Genomic DNA, 18143 nt, shown 5'->3' with positions numbered 1-18143 from the left:
TTTCGAAGTAATCAACAAAGCAAGCATTTGGAACACATACTATCTCCATAGATTGCCCATCATGGTGCCGTTAACTTGATATGCATTCACTTGAAGAAGTTATTGATCAAAGCTGAAAAGTAAATGCGAAAAAGCAATAAACTATTTCAATTTGTGTTAAACATCTGTTACATCCAAAGGGATAGATGCGATGAATCTATGTCACATGTCCACTTTGCAGCTGGCTTTTTCGACAGGCAGTTGACAGCCTACGTCTAAGGACTATTCCATCTCATTACTGATCTGCCTTTCTCCAGCCTACCCTCAGTGCCGTCATTATGTTAACAGCTACAATTACCTCAGTGATTCATCAGGTTCATAAAAAGCATCCCTCGGTGAGACATGTGTAGGCATCAAGATTCCAGTACATGACGAGTGCCCTGCTGACGAGTGTTCCACTTCTCTTTGGATTCAGCCTTGGTTTTGCTGCCAAACAGCAGTGGAATAAATTGTTTTGTTATGATAACACATGCTCGTAGGGAGGCGTGAATGCACGTCACAAGACTAATGACAAGGACTGTGTTTTGACCAGACATTTAAAGAACACCGGAAGAGAACCTTGAATAAGAAATTAAACCAAATGTAAGACTAATTTCCCCATGCTACATTTGACGTAGAGGACACCCCCGTTCCTGCTAACCTACCGGTCGCTGTAGGCCCGGCACAACGGAGCTTAGCTCTCGGTTGTGTTAGTATGCCATGGACGTCTCTGAAGTAAAGTACGGACCTTTGAAGTCTCCGAACCATGACACACAAGGCCAGCCGTCTGGAGACAGAGAGATTTGAGGAGAGGGTGAGGGAGAGGAGTGCAGCACTAGGAGAGAGGAAGAGAGATTAGGAGAGAATGAGGGAGGGAAGAGCAAGAAGAGACAAGGAGATAGCAAGAGAAGAAAGCAGTAGTAGGAGAGAGGAAGGAAGCTGAGGAGAGAGTGAGGAAGGGGAGAGCGAGAAGGGGAGGGAGAGAGAGTGAGACAGAGAGAGGGGAGAGGACAAGAGAGAAGAGAAGGAGGGGAAATGAGAGCGAGAAGGGGAGGGAGAGAGAGTGAGACAGAGAGAGGGGAGAGGACAAGAGAGAAGAGAAGGAGGGGAAATGAGAGCGAGGGAGAGGAGAGAGAGGAGGACATGAACTTGCAGGTCAATCAATGACTCACATTGCCTGGTGTCTTGCGGGCAGGCCAATCCACGGCCCTGATTGGTCCAAGTGGCTCGTCACCACAAACAACATCGACAAACACTCCGATGAGATGTGCGGCCATGTGGACCGCTGTGTCTGTTGGTTCACGGAGGGGTGGATCACCAGTCAATGTGTTTGATCACTATAACCATATAGATATAGAGAGGGACGGAATGCACCGTCAGTTTTCCTTCAGCGGTTAGTTTACCGTGTAGTCATTAAGCAGATGCTTCTGCTGTGCAAACCGAATGGCAGGGCATTTTAAATCCATGTCGATAAGGAGCAGGGCTTAGGGCTCAAGGACACATGTGGGTGGAACGCATGCGGGTGGAACGACGTCGGGGTTGGAACCCCTAACCCTTTCGACTGGGAGGCACCCCCCCGAAATCCCATCACACCAAACCATTCTGTTTCTAAGTTTATTAGATTGTATTAGATTTCATTAGGGATAGTAAACTATAAAATAAAAAGACATAAAGCCCAGCGAGCTGCTAAAATCAGAAATAAAACGGTTAATGTTGTTAGTATGTGAGTGCACTCAGGCGGCGAGGAAATAGGATGCGAGTGGATATGCAAATGAGGAGCGGTACCTTGGCGGCCTTGCCTGGCATAGCTCTGATAAACAGATGGCTGAAGCCCTCCTCGTTCCGGATCGATGAAATGGGCATTAGAGGTTGTATGACTTGCATATGGTCGGCTGGAGCCGGGACACCAAACAACATGGACCTTTGTGTTTCCTCATGGATGGAGGCCTCTTCCTCCCTGACTCGCTCTCTCTATCTTTCTAAACAAATACTATTTTATCTTTGATCTTTCTCTGTTCCTTGTTATCCTTTCTTTCTCTTTTCCTTTCTATCCTTTCTCTCTTTCTTTCTTTCTTCATGTCTATCCTTTCTTTTTGCTCCTTTCTTTCTCTCTTCCTTTCTATAATTTCTTTCTCTCGTCATGAATATCCTTTCTTTCTTTTTCTCTTTGTTTCTTTCTATCCTTTTTCTCTCCTCCTTTTCTTCTCTCTTAATTTCTATCCTCTTTTTCGTTCTCTTTTCCTTTTCATCCTTTCTTTATCTCTCTCTTCATTAATATCCTTTCTTTCTCTGTTCCATTCTTCCTCTGTTTCTTTCAGTCCTTTCCTTCTTCCTTTCCATCCTCACTTGATTTTCTTTCCCTCTCCTTTTTGACGATTTCTAACTCTCTTTCATCTTTAGTATTATTCTCTCTTTCTCACATTTCTTATCTACGGCCCTCCCTCCCTCCCTCCCTCTGCTGCCTCTCCTCCTGATCCAGGGTGTTAAAGCCTAGCGCTAGGTCACACGGTCTCAGATCAATGGCGTCCCCCTCTCCATACGGGCTGATCTGCCCACTGGGAGGAATTACTTCCCCTGGCCTCCACCGGTAAACAGCCTTGATCAGGCAGAGAGCACTGGCCTCCCCGGGGGAGGACCCAGAGCGTGACTAACACCATCCCGTGGACCCTACAGCCACTCAGTCTTGGTGCCAGCGTAAAAGGTATGAACATTGAACATCATGGAGATTGATGGCCGATGAGTTAGGAGTTTCAGGAAGGCAGTGAGCCAAGCCCGGGAGATTGATCTGGTTTATGACTCTGCTGTGTGCTAGTGTTAATTATTTTTTTTTATTTGCTTGGTTGACAACAGAAAAAAATAGAAACGTCTTGCACCAAAAATCATTCTGTGGGTAGAATCTACTGACAACTTTTATTTTTGTAATATTTTGTATCCCCTCTCTTTGCTATGGCTATTAGGGCAGGAAATGTGGGTCTGATAGCACAAGTCCTCATTGCAGCTTGGTCAACATCTGGTAGGTTTACACAAGCAGACCTTTTCAAAGAGTCATCTTAAGGTGCCCTGGCCTCTCCCTCCAACTATAACCTTCAAAGGAAAAACAGACAAAAAGAAAATAGACGGTGATGTTGTGAATACAATACCATGTCCTTGTATGTACCAGAAGGTGTTTCAAACAGTCACCAAACCCTTGAGCACCACTGGGTAAAACAGGTTATTGCAATCAGTGTTTCTAATAGGATCTAATTGGTGCACATCACTGAGCAACAGTTTCCACCAATCAGAACCAACAATTCCATCACCGTGATTGGTGCCGTCTCTTGACTCAGATTATTGCTGTTAAGACAATCAATCCAAACAAATGCAATACTCACCTTCAGGGTGATGAAGGAGAGACAACAGCAAAGTCAGCAATCATCAACCCACATCTGTGCTATAATATGTCTTGTCTGGTTGCCAGGAACCAAATATAATTTCTCGAGGGGCAATGCTCAAGTTCACCGCTGAACCCCGACTACCCCATTGCCTCCACCACTACCCCAACCCCATCCATCTGGTTTCTCCGTCGCCTGTCATCTAATCGCTCGTGCAAGGCCTAGCATTCTTCCCTCGGCCTTCGACAGGGCAAACGACCCCGCCAGGCTACATCTATGAGGTTTGTCTCTTGCTTGTCTCGTTTCTTTGTGGGCCTTTGTTAATTGACACTTCCCACACAATATCTTTGAACGTCATTGATCTACTTTTCTAGACAATACACTCTCCGCATGCGAGTCCCGGTGGCCATACCTCAAAACTGTCCCAAGGTCCACGGCAAGGACACTCCTCAGACTGGAAGATTCAGGGCTCCTCGTGGGATAGGACCTCGTAAATCACTCTTTTTCTCCCTCGCCCCTCCACACTGTCGCTCATGTTGGAGCTGGGTGTGAGCGCTGCTCTCACACCCAGTCGCTCCAGAAACGACCGTCTCTTTATTCCCTCCTCTTGACGGCCGCGCTGGGGTGTCCAGATGGGGCTGGGGGATGAAAGTTATTTCTGGCCAAGAAATAACTCACTGTGATGGAGACGCATAAAAGCACCCGCCGGAGCGAGTGCCGCAGTGCTCCTCGGGCCCACGCGGTCACAGCGGCCTGCGAACGCCGTCCCCCTCCCGGGGGTTCAGACACATCTGTCACCGCGGGAACCATCCTGAGCATCAGGGGGGCCCAAATTGGACGATAAGTATTCAAGGTACGGGGAAGCAAATAACTGCAACATAAGGTGTCGTTTATCAGTACTATTGACTCTGGGTATAGAGCAGACCTCTAATTCAAAGCAACCTAGAGCGGTATTCAGGGGACTTGAGGAGCAGGTAGGGGTCAGGAATCAAGATCAAGGGTGCCTACATGTATAGGGTTAGGGTCAAGGTTAGGGTTAGCTGCACATCTCAGCTGAACCTTTCAACTAAGATTTGCCCTTGGTGTTTGAATATGGACATGTGAATAGAAAGGGTTTGGGGGGGGGGGGGGGAAGGTTAGGTCTCTCCTATTGCAGGAAGAGATTCAATGTGACCTTTCCCTGAATGCAGCCCAGAGAGCATCATGGAGGGAGTGCAGAACGGTACCACTTTAATGTATCCAAGAAGGTCATCTCGTTCAAAGAGGCTCACAGTGACTTTCCCGGCGCGTAAAGCTATTCTACTATCTGACAGCTACACAATTCGTGAAGCCAAACGGCCCTTGCAGCCACCTACGCAATGTGAAATTATATCGTTCAGATTCTATTGCATTTGCTATTGAGAGCCGGTTCAAAACCTTAAATATTCCATTACAATCGTCATCTAATTGTGCCATTTGAAGGTACACATTTAGTTTAGACACAGCTGAGTGCACGTGTATCCAAGCTATTGAGACCCTCAGATAGAGACGAAACGATTGCAATATAACAAAAACATGGTCATCTTTTTCCCTCAAAGCAATGTCTGGTGGAGAAGTTGAACACAGGGAACAGAAGACAGCTTTCTTGCCTTTGAGCATCTGATAATGGCTCGGTGAGTCAGTGGTCAGTGGAGTTTCTGAAGCAACTAACTCCAACGTAAAATGAGCGTGGGTGGGCGACTGGGTCCTTTCATTTTGGCGGAGAATTCATCCTTTTCACTCAAACACACACACACCCACAAACACCTTTTCCAGTACCTAAACCCCAAGAGCTCTGTGAGTGTGTAGGCAGACCAGAGATAAGCACATGAAACACCAGTAAAGATGGCCTGGATCCCTCTCTCAAAGAGCCGCTTTCTTCAAAGAGCGACCATGAAACCCAAAGAGCTTTACTTCTGAACTCTAAACGCCACGATTTGGCTCAGTTTAACATTACCGTCGACTTAACCCGCCTCATGAATATTGTGTGTGTGTGTTTTATGAATATTTATCGTTGGCTGTTGCTATGAATTAAAAATAAGTTATTCACGTGTTTACGTCGAAAGCTTAAGATTTCGTAAAACCATCCCACGACACATTGGAGAAGCACACTGTGGGTATTTTTCTAAATTAAATTGGAAATGTATTCCACTTTGGCTTGTAACGAGGAATGTGTTTTTTTGTAGTATCTTTCTTTCAGTCTTCCTGGCAATTGACCTACAACATAGCAGAACATGCTCTTAACATGAAAAGTAAAACCATCTAGCGGTCCAGCCAATCATCTTTGATCGTCCAGCTTGGGTCCTCAGGTCAACAGAATGAGGAGAGCATCTCCGACTCGTCTCCTTGGCAACGACCTCAAGCTTCTCCCTCAGAGATTTTGAAGGGAAAGTTTGGACCTACTGTTCATTCAAACAAGTTCACTTTGTCACCTCCTACTGCAAACTACTGAGATGTTCCTGTTTGGCGCAGCGGGTGGATCATGGCATTAGCACTTGCTGGTTTTTACGGGTACCATTAGCACTGGGGCCACCCAGGCTTACAATGTATCCATTCACAGTATTGTAAGCCGCTTTGGATTGAAGGGGTTACTTTATGTCCACTAAATTCGGGGAATCTAACAGAAGACATTTAGAGGAAGGAATAGATTCAATAGATTTCCTCAAAACTGTTCATACCAGACAACATTTCTGCTTCAATGGTTTAATGCTTGTGGATGCTTTGGGTTTTTCTTCAGGCTTTTAGCCTTTTATCCAAAAATTAAGTAACATGTAATATGCAATATGCAAAATTGAAATATTTTTGATCCAAACGTTAAGCCTATATTAAATCCATGGCACAACCTCAAGTAGAAATGTCAAATTCTAGCGTGGCTCCAAGGCTTTCTCATGCATAGCCATCTTGTAGGGGCGACATAGTGTTCCCTGTCCCTGTGATGCAGCAGGTCTACCTGGACAGCGTTTCTTTGCAGGGAACATTATGTCAGGCTGATGCAGAGATGGAATGGTATCGACAGCCCGGTACATTCTTTGAAGAGACATTGTGGGGAAAAATGTTAAGAGCTTGAAAAGAATACAACCACGGCTTCTAAAGGGTTCTGTAAGGCACAGGGACAGGATTTCATAAAGCTAGTCAACATGAATGAGAATTGAAAAGGCAAGTGAGTGAGCTAACGCTGGAATCATCGGCTTAGTGAAGAGCGTATGGCTCCTTTCAATGTGTCTCTGACTCCATCTCACACCTCCGACACTTACTGTATATCCATAGGAGATATATATCAGGCACAGCGGAGATGTGGATAATATCCATAGGTTACATAGATGTCTTTTTCCTTAGACATGATTGGATGTTTAGAGAATCACATCAATGCAAACACCCTAACCTAAACATGTTTTCAAATGAAATCAGGCAATAGGATAACAACATCCAATCACAAGCAAATGGAAGTGTGGGAGTTGTGTGGTTCGGGATGATGATGAGAACAAGGACAAAAACATTTTAAGGGCAGGTATGAAAGTAATGTTGCAATAACCTCAACAAATATGCAATTTCAAATGGATTACGTGTCTCCCCTGGGGGTTGAACAAGTCCCTTGCTCTGATATCTGTGTGCCTTCAAACTATGCGTGATGCATTGCGCTCCCATTTTTCTGATAAGAAGCAACCATAAAGGATTTCAACTGACTCATCTAATGATGATGAGTAAGTTCAAACATGATTCTCTCCCTTGCTGTTTTCAAAGTTCCCCTGAAAGACTTGGAACAGAACGGGCTTTGCTGATGTTTGTGTGCTTTATTTTTCCTTTTGCACTTCCATCGCCAAATGTAGAATTTTGCCAAACGTTGCTTGTTCTTTAGTTTTTTGTTTGTATTCAATGTCGCGCTGTGCTGGCCTGTTGCCCAGGTCCTCCATGTAATATAAATGATGTGTTATCTAGCTGGATGAATAAAGGTTAAATGGATACAAATTATCATCACGATTAAGTGCTTGATAGTCTTATAAAAGCTAAATTTCATTAAAGGTAGATGTTGACAGTCATCCCATCATCTGGCATCACAGTGTGCAAGCACAAACATATGCATTAGCTCAGTAAAGCCAGAGATTTGGCTGATGGTTCAACCATGACAAGAAAATTGATGTTCCTGTCCTTTGGTCCAAAGTGACATAGCAGCCCAAAGGTATGCACAGACATACACACACACAACTTATCTAGTCAGCCCACAGTATATATACGCACGTTTGGCTTTTATGTGCAACGCTGAAATCTCATTTAGCATTGGCTGTCAGGTACCGACAGCAGAACCTGGATGCCCATCATACACAGACCGCTACTGCGACTACAGAGCTGCTCCACTGCCGGGAAAATAAATGAAAAAAGCAAATTCATTAGAGTCTGCTGCCAGTCTTGTGTACCTGTGTCCACATCCAGATGAGTGCCTGGGTAAACGTTGGCTTTCAAGGTGATTTGTGGGTTCTCGACCACATACCGTTATCTCTTGGAAGACTGTAAACTGTCAGGGTAGAGAGCTCTTCATAGAAGGTATTTTAAACCTCTGTTCTGTGCTTTGACAAAGGTCTGAAACCATTAGATGAAAAGATAACTGAATCGAATGGAGAAAGATCCATCAGACATAATGACACTCAATGAAACATCCAACTTTTGAGACTAAGGGTTTGTATTTGTGCCTGACATCGAGTGGGGTAAAGACGTATGGGGGCAGCTCTCTTCCCTCTTGTGTTGGCTCCACCGTAAGGAGAAGATAGGGAAGATAAAATGTGCCTACTTAACTGCTAATCAAAGAGATCTAATTTAAGGTATGGGAGAGGTGGGGACGAACTGATTGGACACAAACTGAACATCAACTCCTTACATCTGGAGCCAAGTGATCGGGGCAAAGCTGTAGAAATACAAAACAGAATCAGTAGAGCCCACCTCCACATAACACTTTTATCATCCGTCCTCCTCCTCATCCCAAAGGGATAGCCATCATGTGAAACGAAAACAAAGAAAGTATAAATAATAATCGGTTTAAAACGGTACAATTTAATTCCATGTGCTACTTCAGCGAGCGGCTCATGGGATGACACACAAAAGCCATTAGAAGCCCTGTGTCCGATCAATTCTTGGAAATATAAATTTTAATGAAAAATTGTTTGGGGCAAAATTGTTTTTTTGGGGGGGGGCGAAATCCATTTTTGGAGACGGCTTGTCCCCTGAAGAAAGGAGCGTTGTTATCGAGCCAGAAAGCCGGGGCGCAGATGAAATTCAGGCTGCGTCCGTCACCGGGGACACACACACAACACCACTGACCTCGACGCTTTCTCATCTGCCCCATTTTGAGAGGCCGGGCTGGCTACGGTTTTCTGGATCACACACACTGACAAGCACACACACACACACACACACACACGCACACACACACGCACACACTGTCACACACACAGAGCCTCTGATGAAAATCCATCAACCCATACTCCCTACCCTATAAAGTGTTACATCTAAGTCCCATTGTCCCCCTTTCCCCCCCCACACCCCAATTTATTTTCTTATGAATATTAAAGCCATCCGATGTGACCCTCCATTTGTCACATCACGTTCCGTTCCACGTGAGGGTACAGCCGCGCCGTGTTTTAGCCTACGAACCGCCGCCGACACCGTACAGCGCCACATCAAGCAGACGTAAAGGGATAACGCAGCGTGGCCAATTATCCTCTCACCCATCGCTTCATAGGGCTTTCACGGTTAAGCATGCAGCGTTTGCGGCTGTCTTGCAACTAATAAATATCGGCTTAATCTCTGACACCGATGTCTGCTGGATCTGTTTTCTGCTTTGTTTTGTTTTTACCAACTCTCTCCCCCCTTCCCGTACACACACACGCACAGACTCCCACGGCTCTTGAAAGATTTATTTTGGATCAATTTAGACATCACCTAAGGGGATCTTTAATGCACACACACCAACACATCTAAACCGCAGCCTCTCACAGCACGGATATCCAGTCAACACATGGAGGTCGACGCCACACCAGATGGATACATGCACGGGGTGAACGGCAGAGGTGTTTCAGGAAGGAAGCAACTTATTCCAAATAGAGACACATGAATATATAGCCTAGTCGTTTAATTATTGAATCACATTGGTTAAAGTGGACCGCATATGGCTCATGATAACCAAGAGTCTTTCAACTGTGTGTCCCTGTGTGTGTGTGTGTGTGTGTGTGTGTGTGGGTGTGTGTGTGTGTGTGTGTGTGTGTGTGTGTGTGTGTGTGTGTGTGTGTGTGTGTGTGTGTGTGTGTGTGTGTGTGTGTGTGTGTGTGTGTGTGTGTGTGCGTGATAGAAGAATGCGTGAATCGCAGGAACGTGACAGTTGTCCTCTGGTGATTAGATGACCTAGATGAAACCATCATGCTGGGGATCCGTTTCACTAGTTATTATGGGCTGTCTCATTTTACCGTTTGTTATGTTGTTTCCCCGACAACAACAAAAATATATATATATATTTACAACTGAATAACTGCAGAATGTTGACAAAAAACAAACAAAGAAAAAAAAAGATTTACAGCCACCAATATATTTCCTGCATTCGACTGAGTTAGCAAAACAGAACAAAAGCGTCTGCTACAAAACCGTTGCACAGACGCCATTTTCGAACTGACAAGGCAGTGACTGCCTCAAGGTTCAGGATAAAGACTTAAAGACAAATTGCTGTGTATCCATCATCATTGTGTAGCGCAGCCGACCTCCATTTCAAAAGAAAACCACTAACCAGGCACTACACCACAAGGTTAAATGCAGAATAACCTTTAACAAGGGGCCGTGGAGACGTGGAAGAGTGGTTTGTTTTGCAGACACTCCAAGGTCAGCTACAGAACAAGTTTCTGCAGTGACAAGTTACGGGTGAGTATTTTTTAACCTCCAGAAATGGAAGGGAATGTAGAGTAAAAAGTGAGACGGCAGCTCTTAAATCATCAGTTGGAGCATGATGAAGTGAAGGTTAAAGCTGTAATGGGTTTACCCACAACCTGGAGAAGTTATTTTGATGCCAGTAGCGGTAGTAGAAGTTATAGTTAAATCATTATTACTATTATAGTAGGCCTACCAAAAATACATTCAAACCACAAATGTATGTATTAAACAGTCGTACAAAAGTAATGAATATTATTTACATAATGACTTTATATTATTTACTGTATGCTTTTAAATGTTTTAATATAACCTTTACTTTGCTATTTATTTTTTCACTACTGTATTGCGTTTTATTATCATGTAAAGGGTCTTGTTATATATATACGTAATGTATAATGTATTGTTGCTCGCATGCATAATAAACTACATTGAAATGTATCAGGTTTGTATAAACGCAGTACAGAAATCAGCACTATTATAAATAGATATTATAATATATCATAATATTAACAGTGAAGAAACTGGCACACAACTGAAATTAAAAGGCGGCACATGTTAAATGTCGATATTTTATGTCAAAATAGAGAAAACTGTACAGCAATGGGGGCAATCTTGAGAGACCTTTGGCTCGCAAAATTTGAATAATACACAACAATAATAATAAACACAATATAAATATACACATATACATTCACACGTACAACTTACCCCTACATGGAACTCAAGTAAAAACCTCAGTCAACAGAAGTGTTCAGCCATGTACACAGTAATTGGGCGGTCCTTCTGAAAATATATTTGTTTAAATTTACATGAATTTACATAAAAGACGTGGATGCACTCAGACAAATTCACTCATATCAACAACAATTCCATTCAATATCATACCATTAGTTCGCAAAACACTGGCCAAAGAAATAACCATGCCCACACAAAGAAAGAGACAGGGAGAGTCACACAAACACACACGCACACACGCAAAGATAGAGAGAGTGAGACTGTGAGAGAGCGACCGAGAGAAGAGAGAGAGCGGCCGAGAGTGAGAGTGAGAGAGAATATGAGTGAGACAGAATGAGCAAAAGAGCTGTGTGGGTGTGTATATACATAAATGCATCTGTATGTGTATGTGTATGTATGTATGTATATATGTATGTCTATGTGTTTGTGTGTATGTGTGTGTGTATGTGAGAGAGAGATAGAGAGAAGAGGAAGAATACTATTGAAACGAGGGAGAGAGGGAGGTGCGTGTGTTAGAGCAACAGAGAGGCCGAGGACGGGCGAGGGAGGGAAAAAGATACAGAACGAGAGAGAGAGAGAGAGAGAAAGAGAGAGCGAGAGAGAGAGAGAGAGAGAGAGAGAGAGAGAGAGAGAGAGAGAGAGAGAGAGAGAGAGAGAGAGACAGAGAGAGAGAGAGAGAGAGAGAGAGAGGGAGGCTCCGGGTTCTACAGTTCCGTCTTGGGGGTCTTGTCCGGCTGACGGGGGGCTGTGGTCGGGACCCCCTCCCTCAGCCAGCTGTTGAACACCGCCACCGGGTCGATGTTCCAGTGTTTATGGAAGGAGATGGGCACCTGGTGGGACAGGTAGTCCCACGCATAGTCCTCCGGCCGGGCCTGGACACACACACACACACACACACACACACACAACACAACCTCACTTATTCAGGAGCCCCAGTGGACCCCCGTCAGAGGGGTGTCGGAGCAGCTCTTCCCATCCATTGGTTAGTGGGCAGCCATTCGCTCATGAAAAGAGTAGAGTAACGCGACTACAGCTTTAAACATGCATATGTATGTATGTATGTATGTATGTATGTATGTATGTATGTATGTATGTATGCATGCATGCATGTATGCATGTATGCATGTATGCATGTATGTATGTATGTATGTATGTATGTATGTATGTATGTATGCATGTATGTATGTATGTATGTATGTATGTATGTATGTATGCATGTATGTCAATAATGGCACCCACTGCACTCCTGACTATCCCTAAAAGGAGGGATCCCCCACTCTAAGTTCCTCCTCAAGATTTCTCCCTTGCTGATTAAGGGAGTTATTTCTTGCCCTTTTGGGGGCTTTGGTCAGTGGGGGTGTCCTAAATATTTGGCCATTTTAAACTGTATTGGTGATTAAGGGCTAAACAAATAAAATCGAAACACAATTTAATTTAATTCACACCATAATGTATTCATATACATATCATTCATTGGAATATGTTTCAACACATTGTGTGTTTACGTCTGTGCTGCATCTTTTATTAAACAGCACATACACAGAGCCCAACACTTATGGGACTCGGCGCTTTCCGTTTCTCGTGCCATCGCAGGGCCACTCAACAGTCTGGGAGCCGCGGTTAGCTTGCGTGTGCTGAGGGGATCTGCGACCGCACAGCTCTACATGCATGTAGCGCCTGAGCCGGGGCTGTGGTATGCAGCAGCCGTCGCCTCCGTATGACTCGGCTCTAAATGAATGTTTAACAGTAGAAGCATGATCTACACCCCGGGGACGAGCGGGCACCATCTGCTGCCACCGACGGAAGGAGAGTGGTGTTCACAGGACGGAGCTTTTAGATGAGAGGAGGCCAGCAGAGTGGTGGCCACACACACACACACACACACATGTACAGGACACACACACATATGTATCAGAAGAACGAACACACACATTCAAGCACATATTCACAAGAACGAACACACACACTCATACCCCCCCCCCCCCACACACACACACACATAATAGATACGTAACACGCAAGGACACACACACACTCATACCCCCCCCCCCCCCCCCACACACACACATAATAGATACGTAACACGCAAGGACACACACACACGAACGAACGAACACCCAAACTCACGCACGCACACATTCACAAGAACGAACACACATTCACAAGAACGAACACACTCATACTCACGCACAAATATACAAGAACGAACACAGAAAAACACACACACACACACACAATAGATACGTAACACACAAGGACACACACACACACGAACGAACGAACACCCAAACTCACGCACGCACACATTCACAAGAAGGAACACACATTCACAAGAAGGAACACACATTCACAAGAACGAACACACTCATACGCACGCACACATTCACAAGAACGAACACAGACAAAACACACGCACACACAGACACACACACACACACACAGGCTACCTGGTGGAAGAGGGGGCTGTGTGTGACGGCCAGTCCCAGGGCGTTGAAGCACATGCCCAGCACCATGTCGTCCGGGGCGTCGTCGCTGTAGCACTTACAGCCACTCTGCAGCAGCTGGAGCACCGCCTCCCTGCTGAACACCATGCTGCACACACACACACACACACACACACACAACACCATCACTACCACGCACCTCCTCCCTGCTGAACACCATGCTGCACACACACACACACACACACAACACCATCACTACCACGCACCGCCTCCCTGCTGAACACCATGCTGCACACACACACACACACACACACACACACAACACCATCACTACCACGCACCGCCTCCCTGCTGAACACCATGCTGCACACACACACACACACACACACACACACACACACACAACACCATCACTACCACGCACCGCCTCCCTGCTGAACACCATGCTGCGCGCACACACACACACACACACACACACACACACACACAACACCATCACTACCACGCACCGCCTCCCTGCTGAACACCATGCTGCGCGCACACACACACACACACACACACACACACACACACACACACACCACCCTAACTACCACCGACTGACTCACTGCTGAACACCATGCTGGACACACACACACACACACACAACACCATTACTACCACGCACCGCCTCCCTACTGAACACCATGCTGCACACACACACACACACACACACACACACACACACACACACAAACACCCTCACTACCAGGGACTGACTCACTGACTCTCTCCATCCAGAGCCACCACCACTCCACTCACATTCATGTCACTCACAGTCATTCAGTGGCCACGGTCGGAGTAACAGAGCCGCTCAACTCCCCCCTCTCTCCTGTCCAACACCTCGCTTTGATTTTCTACCGTCCATATTGTTTTTATACATGCATCTACCTTTCTGGTTGTGGATGGGAGCTTGTCTGTGAATTCTTTTTGCAATGTATCTCTTTGAACTCGCTGCTGTGGCGCCCACATTTTAGTAGCATTATTAAGTATTACCTCATCCGATCCATTTCAGCAGCAGCTAGTCAGGGCATGTTGGTCGGGGGCATTGTGAATCCAACCCAGTACCTTTACTGGGTTCACACTACACTTCCCGTCCCCCTTATGACATGCCCTGGGGGGTCCAGGAAGCATTAAGCCACCCAAAACCAACCCACTGAGCCAACAGTTCATGCTGAGGCCGGACCTCTGGGTGGCACTGATTAGCAGAGCCAGACTCTAAGCTAAAGGTACGGGAGCTGGAGAGCCCTGTGGTGGTTTTCTTTGCAACACCGATGCGACTGAGCCAGCAGATTTGACCGAGTTAGACGAGCCTCTGGGTTGCTATTAGCCCGGCGTCTGGCTTCTGCGATGATACCGGAGGAAAAGACTCCTTCAGTGATACTTTGTCCTCCAGCAGATAAGAGGAACCTCCAGGGCTGTCGTTTAGCAACACCAGACCCTGGGCTGAACTATTCTCGGAGAACTTCTCCTGACCCAGGAAATCCCCCCCCCCCCCCCCCCCCCCCCCCCGGCGGCACTAAGCGCTGGCGTTTAAGGTTTTAAGAGACAACAGACTTTAACCACTTCTTAAGTTCCTCCCTTCCCCGCAGGAGGTCCTGTCCCTCGTTCGGTTTCGTCACCAGCAGACGATAAAGAGGGTTGAGGCAGAGTTGAAGTCAAAAAAGAGAGGACATGTTTCTTTATTCCTGCGCTGGAAGGTAGAAGAGTTTGCCGCTTGCACAGAAAGAGCATCTTAGGAGAGAGCGAAAGACTATAAAAGAAAAAAACACAATCATTACCGCTGCAAAAACTAAATTGGAAACCGCTGATTGGTGCGAAATGCTTCAGTAATTAACACCCTTCAAATTGAATTAACCCAGCACTCAGCAAACGCTCAGCACAGCTGAGATCCAGCGCCCTTCTGCCACTCGCTTTCAGAGACTTTAAATGTCATCCTGTAGAGCAGGGAACACGTTGTATACTTTATGCTTTGGGCTGGCATACTCGTGCAGTATTCAACATACTGTATACTTTATGTTTTGGGCTGACATTCCCTTCACTTCATTCAACATACTGTATACTTAATGTTTTGTGCTGAGAAACCCTGACTTCATTCAACACGCTGTATACTTTATGCTTTGGGCTGGCATACTTGTCCAAAATTCCAAACGCTGAATACTTTATGCTTTGGGCTGATAAACTCTTAACTTCGTTCTACATGCTGTATGTGTTGCACTCAAGTTATAAATGAGAATCCAAATGACTGGAATCATGTACAGCCAATGCGTCATGGCCTAACCAGTAACAGGTGTATCTGTTCATCAGGCATCGGTGCTACGGAAAGGCATGTTCATTAGGGATGGGCAAAACGATTATTTTCCGGGAATCAGTTCTTTCAGTTCCGTTCACTATCACGATTCGTTCGTTTGATTCGTTCGTTTGATTCGTTCGTTGAGTCAGATGGTCTGTTATGTCATTTGCCAGGGAATCGGAAATTATGGAATAAATGTTAATCAACATGCATGTAGCCTATATTCTGGCGAAATTACCCAGGTTAAGTTTAAATATTAAGCATATATATAAAGTACATACGTGCCTTTTTTTCATAAATATCCTTAATACATAATGGGATGCAGTAAGAATTAAAGGGCGTCTTCCAAGTAGCGCTAATAAGCAGTGAAGCACGGTAACAACTAGACCAAACGAGACTCGTAATGGTAGGTGAAAACAATACTTTATTAAATCATGCAATTGTGATGTAGAAAGGAAACATAAAGTGCTTGCATGAGATTGAAGCCTACAGCGATCGTTAGTTAACTTGTGTGGTGGTGCCTTATCATTTGTTCACCCATGGGCCATGGCTACGAGATTGCTACCTTCTCTCAATGGCTGAATCGATGAGAACGTTTTAGATTTCAATCAATGTAAGGTCGCGGGGAGACGAAGCTCTGATTGTTTGTATATTTTATTTACGTGACCATATTTTTGTTATATGTTTAAAAAAAAAGAAGAAAAGAATCAGTTCTCTTGTTTTGGGAATCAGTTCTTGTCGTTCACCTTCGGGATTCGTTCGTTCTGACCGACTCGTTTGCGACCGACCCATCACTAATGTTCATCGTCCCGGGACAGATGCGCCCACCCCCCCCCCCCCCCCTATCGGTTTGTACCTGTATACGTGGAGATTGACGCTCTATTTACTCTTTAGTGAGTCCTTAGGCAGATGCTAAACCATCAGATATTTGTGTCCAACATCTGAGTCATATGGAAGGGTCCGTCTAGTGAGACGGATCTCATCAGTCCTGGCAGTCAGCGTCCCCCTCCAGTCTGGATGCATGGGGCTGCACTAGGTATTTGCAAAGGATTTCTTCATTTCTTTACTTCTGTCTTTGTCTCTCTTTCTCGCTTTTCTTCTTCTCTCTCTCTTTCTCGCTTTTCTTCTTCTCTCTCTCTTTCTCGCTTTTCTTCTCTCTTTTTCGCTTTTCTCTCTTTCTCACTTTTCTCGCTCACTTTCTCGCTTTTCTCTCTCTCTCTCTCTCTCTCTCTCTCTCTCTCTCTCTCCTTGCTCCCCCATTATTCCACGCTGATCTTGTTGCTGGGGCGCATCTGTGTATGGCTGAGCCAAATTAAATAGGATTCTCCATAAATAACCAATCATAACTTATTCATTATGCACCGTATGGTCCCGGCTGCTCGGGACCACCCCCTCCCTCCCTCCCTCCCTCCCCAAACGCACCCCCACAACCTCTAATCAACCCTTTTCTTTTTTTCTCAAGGAAACATGGGCCGAGCATCTGTGACTTCGTTGCCCATCGGTCTGCACACGGAAATGCTAGGGCGCCGATTTGCCTTCCATGGAGCGACGCCATTGTTTGAGATTTCTGCAGCCGCGCGACTGAACCGACCCACGTCCGGCACAATGAGAGCGGGGAGTTAAATGGCCGCCTCCCACCAGTCGACGGCCAGACCTTATTCACTACCTTTACAATAACTTTATTTCTCTGAACCGGCCACTGGAACCCTGACATGAATGACTATCGCTCTGTATGACGAGAATGAAAACAGGAACGGCGGCGGGGGCGGTTCTGCAGCTGCCCCCCCTGGAGGCCGTCAGAGGAACTACATCACCGCGCCACTGACAGGCGGTCAGGACGGGGGTGACGTAGCTGTAGCCGCCCTGGCTGAGGCCCTGACCCTGGGACTCACCCCCCACCGCCGGTGACGTAGCTGTAGCCGCCCTGGCTGAGGCCGTAGCCGTAGCGCTCGCCCAGACACACCGGCTCCGCCGCGTCGTAGCAGCTCAGCAGCGCCCGCAGTCTGGGGAGGCTGTGGGGGGAGACACGCTGGGTCAGCATCACGGAGCGACACGCACGCACGCACGCACGCACACACACACACACACACACACACACACACACACACACACACACACAGAAAGACAGACAGACAGACACACACTGAAAGACAGACAGACACAAACAAACCGAGAGACAGACAGATAGACAGACAAACGGACATACGCACACCGAAAGACAGACAGACAGGCAGACAGACAGAAGGACAGACGGACACACTTACACCGAAAGACAGACAGATAGACAAACAGACAGACACACACTGAAAGACAGACAGA

General features: G+C 46.0%; 1 protein-coding gene across 1 annotated transcript in view; it reads right to left on the bottom strand.

Moving 5' to 3' along the window:
• Nucleotides 1-10884: 10884 nt before the first annotated feature.
• The window catches only part of b3glcta (beta 3-glucosyltransferase a), a 49074-nt gene continuing 41815 nt past the window's right edge, over nt 10885-18143 (bottom strand). The window contains exons 13-15 of the mRNA XM_079733473.1: nt 17717-17836; nt 13496-13640; nt 10885-11920 (exon numbers count right to left, since the gene is read on the bottom strand). Coding sequence (XP_079589599.1) covers nt 11753-11920; nt 13496-13640; nt 17717-17836 — 433 coding nt within the window. The 3' untranslated portion in view covers nt 10885-11752. The remainder of the gene's footprint in view (nt 11921-13495; nt 13641-17716; nt 17837-18143) is intronic.

Source organism: Pollachius pollachius (assembly GCF_949987615.1).
Source record: "Pollachius pollachius genome assembly, chromosome: 3".
Classification (NCBI taxonomy): Eukaryota; Metazoa; Chordata; class Actinopteri; order Gadiformes; family Gadidae; genus Pollachius; species Pollachius pollachius.
Note: the sequence above shows the minus strand (reverse complement) of the source record. Positions and strands in the feature narration are given on the sequence as shown.